This window comes from Prionailurus bengalensis, unplaced genomic scaffold, assembly GCF_016509475.1.
Source record: "Prionailurus bengalensis isolate Pbe53 unplaced genomic scaffold, Fcat_Pben_1.1_paternal_pri Un_scaffold_57, whole genome shotgun sequence".
Taxonomy (NCBI): Eukaryota; Metazoa; Chordata; class Mammalia; order Carnivora; family Felidae; genus Prionailurus; species Prionailurus bengalensis.
This window is the reverse complement of record NW_025091159.1, coordinates 88,678-102,059: the sequence shown is the minus strand read 5'-3', so window position 1 is coordinate 102,059 and position 13,382 is coordinate 88,678. Positions and strand designations below refer to the sequence as shown.

Sequence of the window (13,382 nt, the reverse complement as noted above, 5' to 3'; positions counted from 1 at the left end):
GTATCCTACAGAAGGTCACGAGCACAGAGAAAAGCCCAGAGGAGGTCACAGAAGAAGACAGCAGAGAGAGGAGATCTGGCGAAGCAGACGGAGGGCGAGGAAGGTGGCATGGAAGCGGCATCGCTGGAAAGCACGCTGCCACCAGGAGTGATCCGGCAGAGTCTCGGCTCCTTTCCCACATGGACCCTTCCATGACAAGGGCGCTGGGACTAAAGCCAGCCAGCCGTCTATGGAAACATTGGCCAGGAACAGAGAGGCCCTTGTGGAAAGCTGCACAGACAGTGCCCGCCTCCACCCCCATACCGCCAGGCCCCAAGGCCCAAGACTGCCCCATCTAGCGGGTCCCCCCCACCCCATGCAGGTCTGCATATCAGCACATTTGTGAGGACCCACCCCCACTTTCCAGACAGCAAATCCTCACCAAGGTGCTCAGTGAACCACTTCGCCTGCCATGCACACGTCTGTGCGTGAAAATCGAGGGAGCATGCAGCCAGGCCGCCCGGGACGCATGTGTGTCACCACCACCTAAGCGTTCATCAGGAGGAACATCGTGTGGAGACTTGTGTGCACTTGGACAGCCTATCCTCACACGGGCATAAGGGCAGTAAGATCTGACATAAAACGAATAACGTGTTGTTCCATAACCTGGCTTTCAAAAAATGACATTTCCTTCTGGCAGGTCTCTCTCGGTCCCCGCCCAGAGAAAATGCCTCTCAGCCTACTATCACAGGCTGTTTTTGTAATGTAACAATGTGTCCAGACTGTATTAGGAATATGGCTGTAAAACTGCAGGCTAGAAAAGCTTTGTAACCATGCATTCACCCGTGTATCTCCTAGGCCATGGCGAAGCAATCGTACTGAGTACACCAGGCCATCATGAAGCATTCACCCTTCATTGGTAATGCATGAATTGTTACATCCGTAAATACACAGGAATCTTTCCAATTCCTCCCATTTCTGATGCACAGTGCTAAGGATACACGTAACAACAGCGTAGTGTGTCACCTGAGCCAGCACTGATGTGGGTTCTGATAGACAATTCATTCTAGAAACAGATGGAGAATAAACTTAGGGATCAATACAGCGCAGAGCTGTGCACCTATTTCCCTGTGACGTAAAACTGTTTCTCTAGCTTACTTGACTCGAAGAATATAGTATATGACACATACAAGATACAGGTGCTAATGCACTGTTTTTCTCTCTACTCAGGTTACTGGACAACAGGAGAGTTTGAACAGTTAAGTGTTCTGGGGACCAAACCTTATACATGGATTTTCAATTGTGGGCAGGGTGGAACCCCGAACACCAAGTTGTTCTACGGACAGCTCTACTCATCCTCGGGGAAGAACGAAGCAAGCACGACCTTTGTGAACAACAGAAAAGAGGAAAATAGAAATAGATTTTCTGTTTTAATTTTGTAATGTCATTCTTTATTCCTTAGAGACGGAGAGCAGCAGGGGACGGGCAGAGTGAGAGGGAGACAAGGAATTGAAAGCAGACTCCAGGCTCTGGGCTGTCAGCTCAGAGCCCGTCTCGGGGGTTCCCTCGCCAAGAAAAAGTTCATGACGGGGCCAAAGTCAGCCGCTTAACTCACTGAGCAACCTAGGAGCAGAAAAGGAGAAGTTTAGACGGTCCTTGTACACAAGGCATACGTGTTTCCCCAAAGGAGTTAGTGACCAAGTTGCTCAGGAACACCCAGCACTAAGTGCCAGCAGGCAGGACACAGATTCAGAAAGAAAGGCCGTCTTCTCAGAGAGAGAGGCGTATTGTACACGGATGGGGCAGAACGCCAGCATCTCTGCACAGCAGGAGGCGCCCCCCGCCCCACAGCCAAGCAGCTGCGAGGTGAGTGGGGCCGGCGCAGGGAAGACCGCAGGACTCGGCCCCTCCCCGAGTCCACCCGAGTGATGACAGGGTACAGATCTCCAGAGACCTCACAGATGGCCTCTGAGACAGGCAAGCTCCACGCCACAGGACCCACGGACCAGCAGGGAGAGGGAAGAGCAGGAAAGAGGCAAAGCCATCTCCCTGGCTTCTGACCACCGGACCAGGGAGCAAGCTGCTCTGTTCCCAGGAGGAGGCACAGGTGTGGGGAGGAGGGTGGTGGCCCGTGTGGAACTCAAAGAGCCCACAGTCCGCCCAGATGGACCTTCACTACGAGGTGCTTGGAAAGACGTCCGGGAGACAGAGTGGGGTGCATGAAGGAGAACACAGGGCAGCCGAACCTCCCAAGGAAAACCGCCTCCCCGAGTCTGACCCACACCGACCCATGGGACAAAACGGCCACCCTGCAGCCGCACTGTGCACACGTTCCCCCATTCCACCGAACCACACACTCCCATGCCGTTCTATGACTCTCCGTAAAACCGCATACGTCTCTGGGCGAGGTAACTGCAGCACATAGTGTTCAGCACCTAGTACCGTGCCTGCCACGCACTCCAGAACAGGTGAATACTTTAGTGTACGCCTTGTACCCACAGCACGTAAATACTCTTACACACGCTGCTTTTAGAACATTACGTAGTTCTGTATAGGATATAAAGACGCACACTGTCCTGTGCTTTATGAGATGGGTGATGTGAGGAGGCTTGTACCTGTTGCCTAAAGCACGAATCTTAGCGCTCAACCCACACATTAGAAGGAGCCACTCTACCCAATGACGTCTACACTGCATCCATTCTTGTCTCCTCCCCCAACCCACTATCCACACAGAACCAGCACCAGCTTTCAAAAAATTCAACAACATCATGCCAGTCCTTCCCCCTGAGGACACAACGACCCCAGGCCCTTTTCTGAAAACCCAACTCCTTACGGGGTAGGTTCTGTCCCAACACCAGCTGCCTGGTGCCTCACCTGGCTCCGCTTCCGCTTCCATCGCTCACAACAAAGCCAAGCTCCTCCTTGACCCCGGCCTTTGGCCTCGGAGTCACACTGCTGGGAGAGTGCTCGGTCAGCCTCAGCTCCCGAGCGACCTCTCCGGAAAAGGCCTTTCCGGAACCACGGTGCACAAGTAAGCGACATTTCCTCCTAACCCCTTCACTCGTCCAGATACACTCTTCTCAGCTGTGCCTCCACCCCCGTCTCCGAGGAGCACAGCAGCCAGAGCCTGGCGACCACAATGGTGCAGAGTCACAAAAGGGCTCAACAAGGGTGGGTGGTTGTGTCTCTGCAGATGATTCGGGTGCACCAACACAGAAGCCCTTTTTGTGGGGGCTACACTGTACACATACAGACATCATAAGGACTCTAAACCCGTATCTTTCTATAATAACACGGAATGTAAATGGACCAAATGCGCTAACCAAAAGACATAGGGTATCAGAATGGATAAAAAAACAAGACCCATCTATTTGCTGTCTACAAGAGACTCATTTTAGCCCTGAGGACACCTTTAGATTGAGAGTGAGGGGATGGAGAACTATTTATCATGCTACTGGAAGCCAAAAGAAAGCTGGAGTAGCCATACTTATATCAGACAGACTAGACTTTCAATCAAAGGCTGTAACAAGAGATGAAGAAGGGCATTTCATAATAATTACAGGGCCTATCCATCAGCAAGAGCTAACAATTATAAATGTCGATGCGCCGAATACAGGAGCCCCCAAACATAGAAAACAATTCCTCATAAACATGAGCAACCTTATTGATAAGAATGTGGTCAATGCAGGGGACTTTAACACTCCACTTACAGAAATGGATAGATCATCTAGACACACGGTCAATAAAGAAACAAGGGCCCTGAAGGATACATTGGATCAGATGGACTTGACACATATATTTAGAACTCTGCATCCCAAAGCAACAGAATATACTTTCTTCTCGAGTGCACATGGAACTTTCTCCAAGATAGGTCATATACTGGGTCACAAAACAGCCCTTCATAAGTATACAAGAATTGAAATTGTACCATGCATACTTTCAGACCCCAAGGCTATGAAGCTTGAAATGAACCACAGGAAAAAGTCTGGAAAACCTCCCAAAGCATGGAGGTTAAAGAACACCCTACTAAAGAATGAGTGGGTCAACCAGGCAATTAGAGAAGAAATTTAAAAATATATGGAAACCAACGAAAATGAAAATACAACAATCCAAACGCTTTGGGATGCAGCGAAGGCAGTCCTGAGAGGAAAATACATTGCAATCCAGGCCTATCTCCAGAAACAAGAGCAATCCCAAATACAAAATCTAACAGCACACCTAAAGGAAATAGAAGCAGAACAGCAAAGGCAGCCTAAACCCAGCAGAAGAGGAGAAATAAGAAAGATCAGAGCAGAAATAAACAATATAGAATCTAAAAAAAACCTGTAGAGCAGATCAATGAAACCAAGAGTTGGTGTTTTGAAAAGATACACAAAATTGACAAACCTCTAGCCAGGCTTCTCAAAAAGAAAAGGGAGATGACCCAAATAGATAAAATCATGAATGAAAATGGAATGATTACAACCAATCCCTCAGAGATACAAACAATTCTCAGGGAATACTATGAAAAATTATATGCCAACAAATTGGACAACCTGGAAGAAATGGACAAATTCCTAAACACGCACACTCTTCCAAAACTCAATCAGAAGGAAAGAGAAAGCTTGAACAGACCCATCACCAGCGAAGAAATTGAATCGGTTATCTAAAATCTCCCAAGAAATAAGAGTCCAGGACCAGATGGCTTCCCACGGGAGTTCTACCAGACGTTTAAAGCAGAGATAATACCTATCCTTCTGAAGCTATTCCAAGAAATAGAAAGGGAAGGAAAACTTCCAGACTCATCCTATGAAGCCAGTATTACTTTGATTCCTAAACCAGACAGAGACCCAGTAAAAAAAGAGAACTACAGGCCAATATCCCTGATGAATATAGACGCAAAAATTCTCAATACGATACGAGCAAATCGAATTCAACCGCATATAAAAAGAATAACCCACCATGATCAAGCGGGATTCATTCCTGGGATGCAGGGCTGGTTCCACATTCGCAAATCAATCAACGTGATACATCACAGTAAGAAAAGAAAAGATAAGAACCATATGAGCCTGTCAATCGATGCAGAAAAGGGCTTTGACAAAATTCAGCACCCTTTCTTAATAAAAACCCTTGAGAAAGTCGGGATAGAAGGGACATACTTCAACATCATAAAAGCCATTTATGAAAAGCCCACGGCTAACATCATCCTCAATGGGGAAAAACTGAGAGCTTTTTCCCTGAGATCAGGAACGCGGCGGGGATGCCCACTCTCACCGCTGTTGTTTAACATAGTGTTGGAAGTTCTAGCATCAGCAATCAGACAACAAAAGGAAATCAAAGGCATCCAAATTGGCAAAGATGAAGTCAAGCTTTCCCTTTTTGCAGATGACGTGATACTACACATGGAAAATCTGATAGACTCCCCCAAAAGTCTGCTAGGCCTGATACATGAATTCAGCAAAGTTGCAGGATACAAAATCAAAGTACAGAAATCAGTTGCATTCTTATACACTACCAATGAAGCAACAGAAAGACAAATAAAGAAACTGATCTCATTCACAATTGCACCAAGAAGCATAAAATACCTAGGAATAACTCTAACCAAAGATGTAAAAGATCTGTATGCTGAAAAGTATAGAAAGCTTATGAAGGTAATTGAAGGAGATATGAAGAAATGGAAAGACATTCCGTGCTCATGGATTGGAAGAATAAATATTGTCAAAATGTCAATACTGCCCAAAGCTATCTACACATTCAATGCAATCCCAATCAAAATTGCACCAGCATTCCTCTCGAAACTAGAACAAGCAATCCTAAAATTCATATGGAACCACAAAAGGCCCCGAATGGCCAAAGTAATTTTGAAGAAGAAGACCAAAGCAGGAGGCATCACAATCCCAGACTTTAGCCTCAACTACAAAGCTGTCATCATGAAGACAGCATGGTATTGGCACAAACACAGACACACAGACCAATGGAATAGAATAGAAACCCCAGAACTAGCCCCACAAACGTATGGCCAACTCATCTTTGACAAAGCAGGGAAGAACATCCAATGGAAAAAAGACAGTCTCGTTAACAAATGGTGCTGGGAGAACTGGACAGCAACATGCAGAAGGTTCAAACTAGACCACTTTCTCACACCATTCACAAAAATAAACCCAAAATGGATAAAGGACCTGAATGTGAGACAGGAAACCATCAAAACCCTAGAGAGGAAAGCAGGAAAAGACCTCTCTGACCTCAGCCGTAGCTATCTCTTACTCGACACATCCCCAAAGGCAAGGGAATTAAAAGCAAAAATGAATTACTGGGACCTTATGAAGATAAAAAGCTTCTGCACAGCAAAGGAAACAACCAACAAAACTAAAAGGCAACCAACGGAATGGGAAAAGATATTTGCAAATGACATATCGGACAAAGGGCTAGTATCCAAAATCTATAAAGCGCTCACCAAACTCCACACCCAAAAAACAAATAACCCAGTGAACAAACGGGCAGAAAACATGAATAGACACTTCTCTAAAGAAGACATCCGGATGGCCAACAGGCACATGTAAAGATGCTCAACGTCGCTCCTCATCAGGGAAATACAAATCAAAACCACACTCAGATATCACCTCCCGCCAGTCAGAGTGGCCAAAATGAACAAATCAAGAGACTATAGATGCTGGAGAGGATGTGGAGAAACGGGAACTCTCTTGCACTGTTGGTGGGAATGCAAATTGGTGCAGCCACTCTGGAAAACAGTGTGGAGGTTCCTCAGAAAATTAAAAATACACCTACCCTATGACCCAGCAATAGCACTGCTAGGAATTTACCCAAGGGATACAGGAGTACTGATGCATAGGGGCACTTGTACCCCAATGTTTATAGCAGCACTCTCAACAATAGCCAAATGATGGAAAGAGCCTACATGTCCATCAACTGATGAATGGATAAAGAAATTGTGGTTTATATACACAATGGAGTACTACGTGGCAATGAGAAAGACTGCAATATGGCCCTTTGTAGCAACACGGATGGAACGGGAGAGCGTGATGCGAAGTGAAATAAGCCATACAGAGAAAGACAGATACCATATGGTTTCACTCTTAGGTGGATCCTGAGAAACTTAACAGAAACCCATGGGGGACAGGAAGAAAACAAAGGAGGTTAGAGTGGGAGAGAGCCAAAGCATAAGAGACTCTTAAAAACTGAGAACAAACGGGGTTGATGGGGGGTGGGAGGGAGGGGAGGGTGGGTGATGGGTATTGAGGAGGGCACCTTTTGGGATGAGCACTGGGTGTTGTATGGAAACCAATTTGACAATAAATTTCATATCCTGAAAAAAAATAAATAAACATAAAAAATTCAACAACATCATGCCAGTCCTTCCCCCTGAGGACACCACGACCCCAGGCCCTTATCTGAAAACCCAACTCCTTACGGGGTAGGTTCTGTCCCAACACCAGCTGCCTGGTGCCTCACCTGGCTCCGCTTCCGCTTCCATCGCTCACAACAAAGCCAAGCTCCTCCTTGACCCCGGCCTTTGGCCTCGGAGTCACACTGCTGGGAGAGTGCTCGGTCAGCCTCAGCCCCCGAGCGACCTCTCCGGAAAAGGCCTTTCCGGAACCACGGTGCACAAGTAAGCGACATTTCCTCCTAACCCCTTCACTCGTCCAGATACACTCTTCTCAGCTGTGCCTCCACCCCCGTCTCCGAGGAGCACAGCAGCCAGAGCCTGGCGACCACAATGGTGCAGAGTCACAAAAGGGCTCAACAAGGGTGGGTGGTTGTGTCTCTGCAGAGGATCTGGGTGCACCAACACAGAAGCCCGCTGAGCCAACTCTAATGTTCAGAGTCCTCTCTCTCCCTCAAGACATGTGAGGATTCTGAATTTCCTCAGGGAATGGAGGCAAGATACCAACGAGCTGCAAAGGAAACCTAACAGAAAGGCAAGCACAAAGTCGCAGCTAACCGAGCTGTGGACAGCACAGGGAGGCACAGAAAATGAGCCCGGCACTCGGCAAGCACTGCCTGAGAAGCTGACCCTTCCATCGTCTCATTGTGCTGTGGAGAAAATAACTGGGCTTTGGGACCTAGCATCAAGGATGGGTCCTCGGAAATACTCCAGGCCTCCAAATGGAGACCCTGGAGGTCTACACGGGGGTGGGGGACAGCGTGAGCCCAGCTCACACTGCACCTTACAAAGACTGAGCCCCAGTCTCAACTCACTCACGCCTGAGTGGGCCCAATAACCGCCACACTTGGGGTGTGTGGGATGAAATGCTGAAGGAATACAAGCACACGAAGAGCCTCTATGCTTCTCCATACAGTCCAGCACAAAAATGAAAACAAAGAAGAAATGAAAAGACAAGATAAGACAAGACAAAAAAAAGAAAAGAAAAGAAAAAAGAAGAAGAAAGAAAAGAAAAGAAAAGAAAAGAAAAAAATGAAAAGGAAAGGAAATGGAGGGAAAGGAAAGGCAAGGAAACGAAAGGAAAGGAAAGGAATGGAAAGGAAAGGAAAGGAAAGGAAAGGAAAGGAAAGGAAAGGAAGGGAAAGGCAAGGCAAGGCAAGGCAAGGCAAAGCAAGGCAAGGAAATGAAAGGAATGCCTGGGTAGCTCAGTCGGGGAAGCATCCCACTTTGGTTCATGTCATGATCTGACGCTTTATGGTTTGAGTCCCGCGTCGGGCTCTGTGGTGACAGTGAAGAGCCTGGAGCCTGCTTTGGATTCTGTGTCTCCCACTTTGTCTCCCCCTCCCCTCTTCAAGTTTTGTCTCTACCTCTCCCTCTCTCTGAAGTAAATAATATTTTAAAAAAATTCTTTTAATAAGAAAAGGGAGGAAACAAGCAAACAAAAAAAAGAGAGGCACCTGGATAGCTCAGTCTACTCGTTTAAGTGACCAACACTTGGTTTCGGCTCACGTTTGTTAGTTTGAGCCCTGTGTTGGGCTCTCTACTGACAGAAAACAGCCTCTCCTCAACAGTGTCTCTCTCTCCCTTGTCCTCTACCCCCACCCCTGCTCTCACTTTCTTTCTCCCTCAAAATAGATAAACATAAAAAAAAAACAGGTTTTACATCATATCGACCCAAAGAAGAAAGAAGAGAAACAGACCAAGAGGAGACCCATAGACTGGAGTTATTGGATGCAAAAGTCAACTATCCAAAAACCATTCTTGACAAATGGGAAATTTTCAGAGACTCAAAACAGATTCTCAAGCTGCAAATTATCGGAGCTAAAATTAAGATCTCCAGGTGCCTGAGTGGCTCAGTTGGTTAAGCATCTGACTTCAGCTCAGGTCATGATCTCGTGATTCGGGAGTTTGAGCCCCGCGTTGGGCTCTGTGCTGACAGTGCAGAGCCTAGAGCCTGCTTCGGCATCTGTGTCTCCCTCTCTCTCTGTTCTTCCCTTGCTCCCAGTCTGTCTAGCTCTCTAACATAATCAAAAGACTAAAAAATCTTGTTAATGGCATTAAGAACTCAGTCTGTGGGTTTCACATCAGACTAGACACAGGTGAATGGACTCAGTGAACTGAAAGATAGTTAGGTAAAAATATATCTAGACCATACACAGAGAAAACGTCCAGAAAATACAGAAGCCCAAAAGACACAGAAGATATGGTACAAAGGTCCAATAGGAACCCACAAAGTAGAGGAAACACAGAATGGGTAGTACCACTTCGCTACAAAGATAAGAATCAAAACTGATAAAAGAACCATGAGAGTGACCCCACAAAGAACACCCGAGGCAAAAAGATGTTAACAGTCATGAGAGGACAAAGATACCGCCTTCCATGGGACAACAACAACAACACTACCAGCTGACTCTTCAAGAAGAGCAAATGAAGCCAGATGATGGATTGGCATGTATGAAAGGTGAACTAAAATAGCCACCAACCTGGAAGTCTTTACCTAACAGAAACATTCTTCACAGTGAAGGCAAAGTAAAGATGTTTTTCAGGCAAAACAGAAGCAAAAACAAAAATAAAAACAGAAACAACAAACAAAAACAACACACACACACACACACACACAGAGACACAAACCATGACTACACATCAACTACAGACACAAAATAAAATCAATATTAAAGCAGCTTGTTGCAGAAAAGAAATGTAGTCTCTGACAGACATATGAAAAAACAAGGCTTGCAGAACAATGTCACAACAGAAAGGGTAACTATGAGAACAAACCTTCACAAGCATTAAGTGCACGAAACAATGACAACAACGCCAAAATCCATCTAAAACTTAAAAATATTAGCCAGCAAAAGGTGAGGAGGAGTTCAGTGTGGTTCAAGTGTCAAAGAAAAGAGCAGGGGCGCCTGGGTAGCTCAGTCAGTTGAGTGTCTGACTTTGGCTCAGGTCACGATCTCACGGTTTTTGAGTTGGAGACCCGCGTCAGACTCTGTGCTGATGACTCAGAGCCTGGAGCCTGCTTCAGATTCTGTGTCTCCCTTTCTGCTCTGCCCCTCATCCGATTGTATTATATCTCTCTCAAAAAACAAATAAATCTTAAAACAAAGAAAAGATAAACGGAGAGAGCAGTGTCAGGGAAGCAGTACAAGTCCTGAATCAGGCAGGGGTCAGTTCAAAATGCACCTGCCTCTAGAAATAGATATATTCCAATTACCTAACAGATCAGTGTACAATTAAAAACTCCCTCCTACTTCTAAAGGAAGGCTAGAGACCAAAAGAACACAGAACAGCGGGGACAAAGAAGAAACTAATAATACGGTACGTGTCAACTAACCTATCAGTCATGACATGTGCACAGATGCTGCAAGCAAAAGGTTGACTCTCAAATTCATTAGAAGGAAACTAAGCATACGCTGGTCACAAAGGTACACCTTAAAACGTAAGATCACAGACAGGTGGAAGGAAAAGATCCCCAGGCAAACCCTACCGAACAGAAAACTGAGGTGGCCACTGGGACCCTCCAAGAAAGTAACCTCTATTGCAAAAAGCTCTACTAGAGACCAAGAGGAACATTTCGTGATGGAAGTTCCATCTACCAAGAGAACAAGACTTCTAAACTTGCATATACCTAATAACGCAATCTCAAATTACGGAAAAATTCACAAACATAGAAAAGGAAAAAGAGCCACATCCATAAGCACGATGGGAGACTTGACGATACATCTCTCAGTATCTGACAGAACTGACGACAACAGAAAACTCAAGGCAGTGGGACGGGGCTGTCCAATATGCGGTCACGTGCTCTATTGCAAGTACTTGAAACGTGGCTCCTCAAAGTGCGACGTGTGGAAAGTATAAAATGTACAACACATTTTCAAGACAACGTGATAAAAGAGAATTCAAAATCATTCATAATTTTTTCTCACGCCGGCTATACACTGAGATGATATTTTGGATATGCCTGTTAGTTATATTAGTAAACTCATTCTCGCCTATTCCTTACTTGGTTTCAAGTGGTTACTAAAATCTGAATTCTGTCATTAACAAACTTCATCTAACCTATAAATAGAGACTACTGCATTCCCCCAATACACATTATTTTCACGTGCCCGAGGAACAGTTCATGAAAACCAATATATGCCAGGCCATTAGGAAAGTCAGCTCATCTCAAAGGACTGAAATACTACAGGGCATATTGACGGATTGCATTAGATTCACAGTTCAATTCCCCCAACAATTCATCTCGCCCACAGTGATGGGATGAAGACAGGGAGACTTCCGGTGATGACCAGTCCTGGGCGGCTGAGAGAGCACTGTCACCCCTGCCACCACAGGAGGACAGGGAGAAGCAGGCTGTTGATGAACCAGGAAGCTGACTCTCACCTGACCCTGAATCTGCAGATGCCTTGATCTTGAGAACTTCCCAGTCTCCTCAACTGTAGGAAAGAAGTTTCTGTTTCTTATTAGGCAGCCAGTCTATGGTATTTTGTTACAACCACCCCAAAACACTGAGACAGATACCTTCATGGAATTAAGCTAGAAATCCGCACAAAGAGAATGAGAAAATCCCCTGAAACATCAAGATGTGTTATGCTCCTAATCATTGTGATGAATTAAGAAAAAGATGCCACAATGAAAGTTAGGAAATAGTTTCACATAAAAGATAATAAACATTTGGCTTATCAAAACTTGTGAGATCAGTAAAGGTGTGCTTAAAGGGAGACTCATAGCTTTAGAATACAAATATCATAGGATACCTCAGTTGCTTGGTGACCCACTCTTGATTTTGGCTCAGGGTATGATCTCATGGCCACAAGATTGATCCCCAGCCAGGCTCCACACTGAGTGAGGAGCCTGCTTGAGATTTCTCTCCTCTCTCTCTCTCTCTCTCTCCCTCTCCTCTCCCTCTGACCCTCTGCCGTGCTCATGCTCTCATTCTAAAATGAATTAACACACTAATAAGCAAATAAATACAATACACATACTGGAAAGGAACAAAGGCTAAAAATCAAATGAAGGATTTAGTTCAAGAACTACAAGATGGGACAGCAAACAATCACCAAGTAGATGGAAAACAAAAGGGCAGAAATCAGTGCTGCAGGAAACAAATAGTAAATGACAGAAATAAAAAAAAAAGCCCAAGTTGGTTCTATGAAGAAGAAACAAAGCACAAAGTACCAATAATAAGTTCTAAAGCAAATATCACACCAGATGCTGCAGATAGGAGGGATATTAGAAACCAGTTGACACTTACTCCTTGGAAAGTTTGGGAGGTCAGAGCAAATTCCTAGAAAACAAAATGCCTCATCTAAATAGACACAAGAAGATATGGGAAATCAGAAAAATCCTATTTCCACTTAAGAAGGAATCTGCAATGAAAACCCTTCTCACAAGGAAAACCCTACACCAGCTGTTGGCCTAGAACTTCTTCCCAAAAGAAAAGAACACACACAAAAACTCTTCTGGGAAAGCACAAGGAGTGCTTCTTCCTACGTTGTTTTAGGAGGCCAGCACGACCTGTAACCCAAACCCCAGCAAGGACAGCACAACAGGGTGCAAGGGAACACCCACCTCTCTTTTGAATACACATGCAAGGATCCAAAGCACACTATTTACAAATGGAATCCAGTGAAAAGAGAATGCATAGACATGAGGTTTGATTTATTCTAGACGGGCAAAAGTTGTTTTAAGTTAAACCACAACATTGAAACAAATCACTTGTCCCCAAAGATGCACAAAACACATTTCAGAAAATTTAGTATTATTATTTTTTGATGATTGTTAAAAAATCAGAGCAAACTAAAAACAGAGGAGAATTTTCATGTTTTGATCCAACTATCTACCAGTAATGCCACGGAAAGTGTCATATGTAGTGGTAAAATACTGAACTCTTTGGGGCACCTGAGTGGCTTCTAGTCGGTGAAGCGTCTGACTCTTGATTTCAGCTCAGGCCATGATCTCACGGTTCATGAGTTCAAGCCTCGCATCAGACTCTGTGCTGACAGTGCGGAGTCTGCTT

The 13,382-nt window shown here is 45.2% G+C and overlaps 1 protein-coding gene across 1 annotated transcript in view; it reads right to left on the bottom strand.

The window, feature by feature from the left end:
- LOC122478386 (liprin-alpha-3-like) overlaps positions 1-3,085 on the bottom strand; it is a 33,008-nt gene extending 29,923 nt beyond the window's left edge. The window contains exon 1 of the mRNA XM_043572024.1: positions 2,854-3,085. Within this exon, the coding sequence (XP_043427959.1) occupies positions 2,854-3,021 (168 nt within the window). The 5' untranslated portion in view covers positions 3,022-3,085. The remainder of the gene's footprint in view (positions 1-2,853) is intronic.
- Between the last annotated feature and the right edge of the window lie 10,297 nt (positions 3,086-13,382).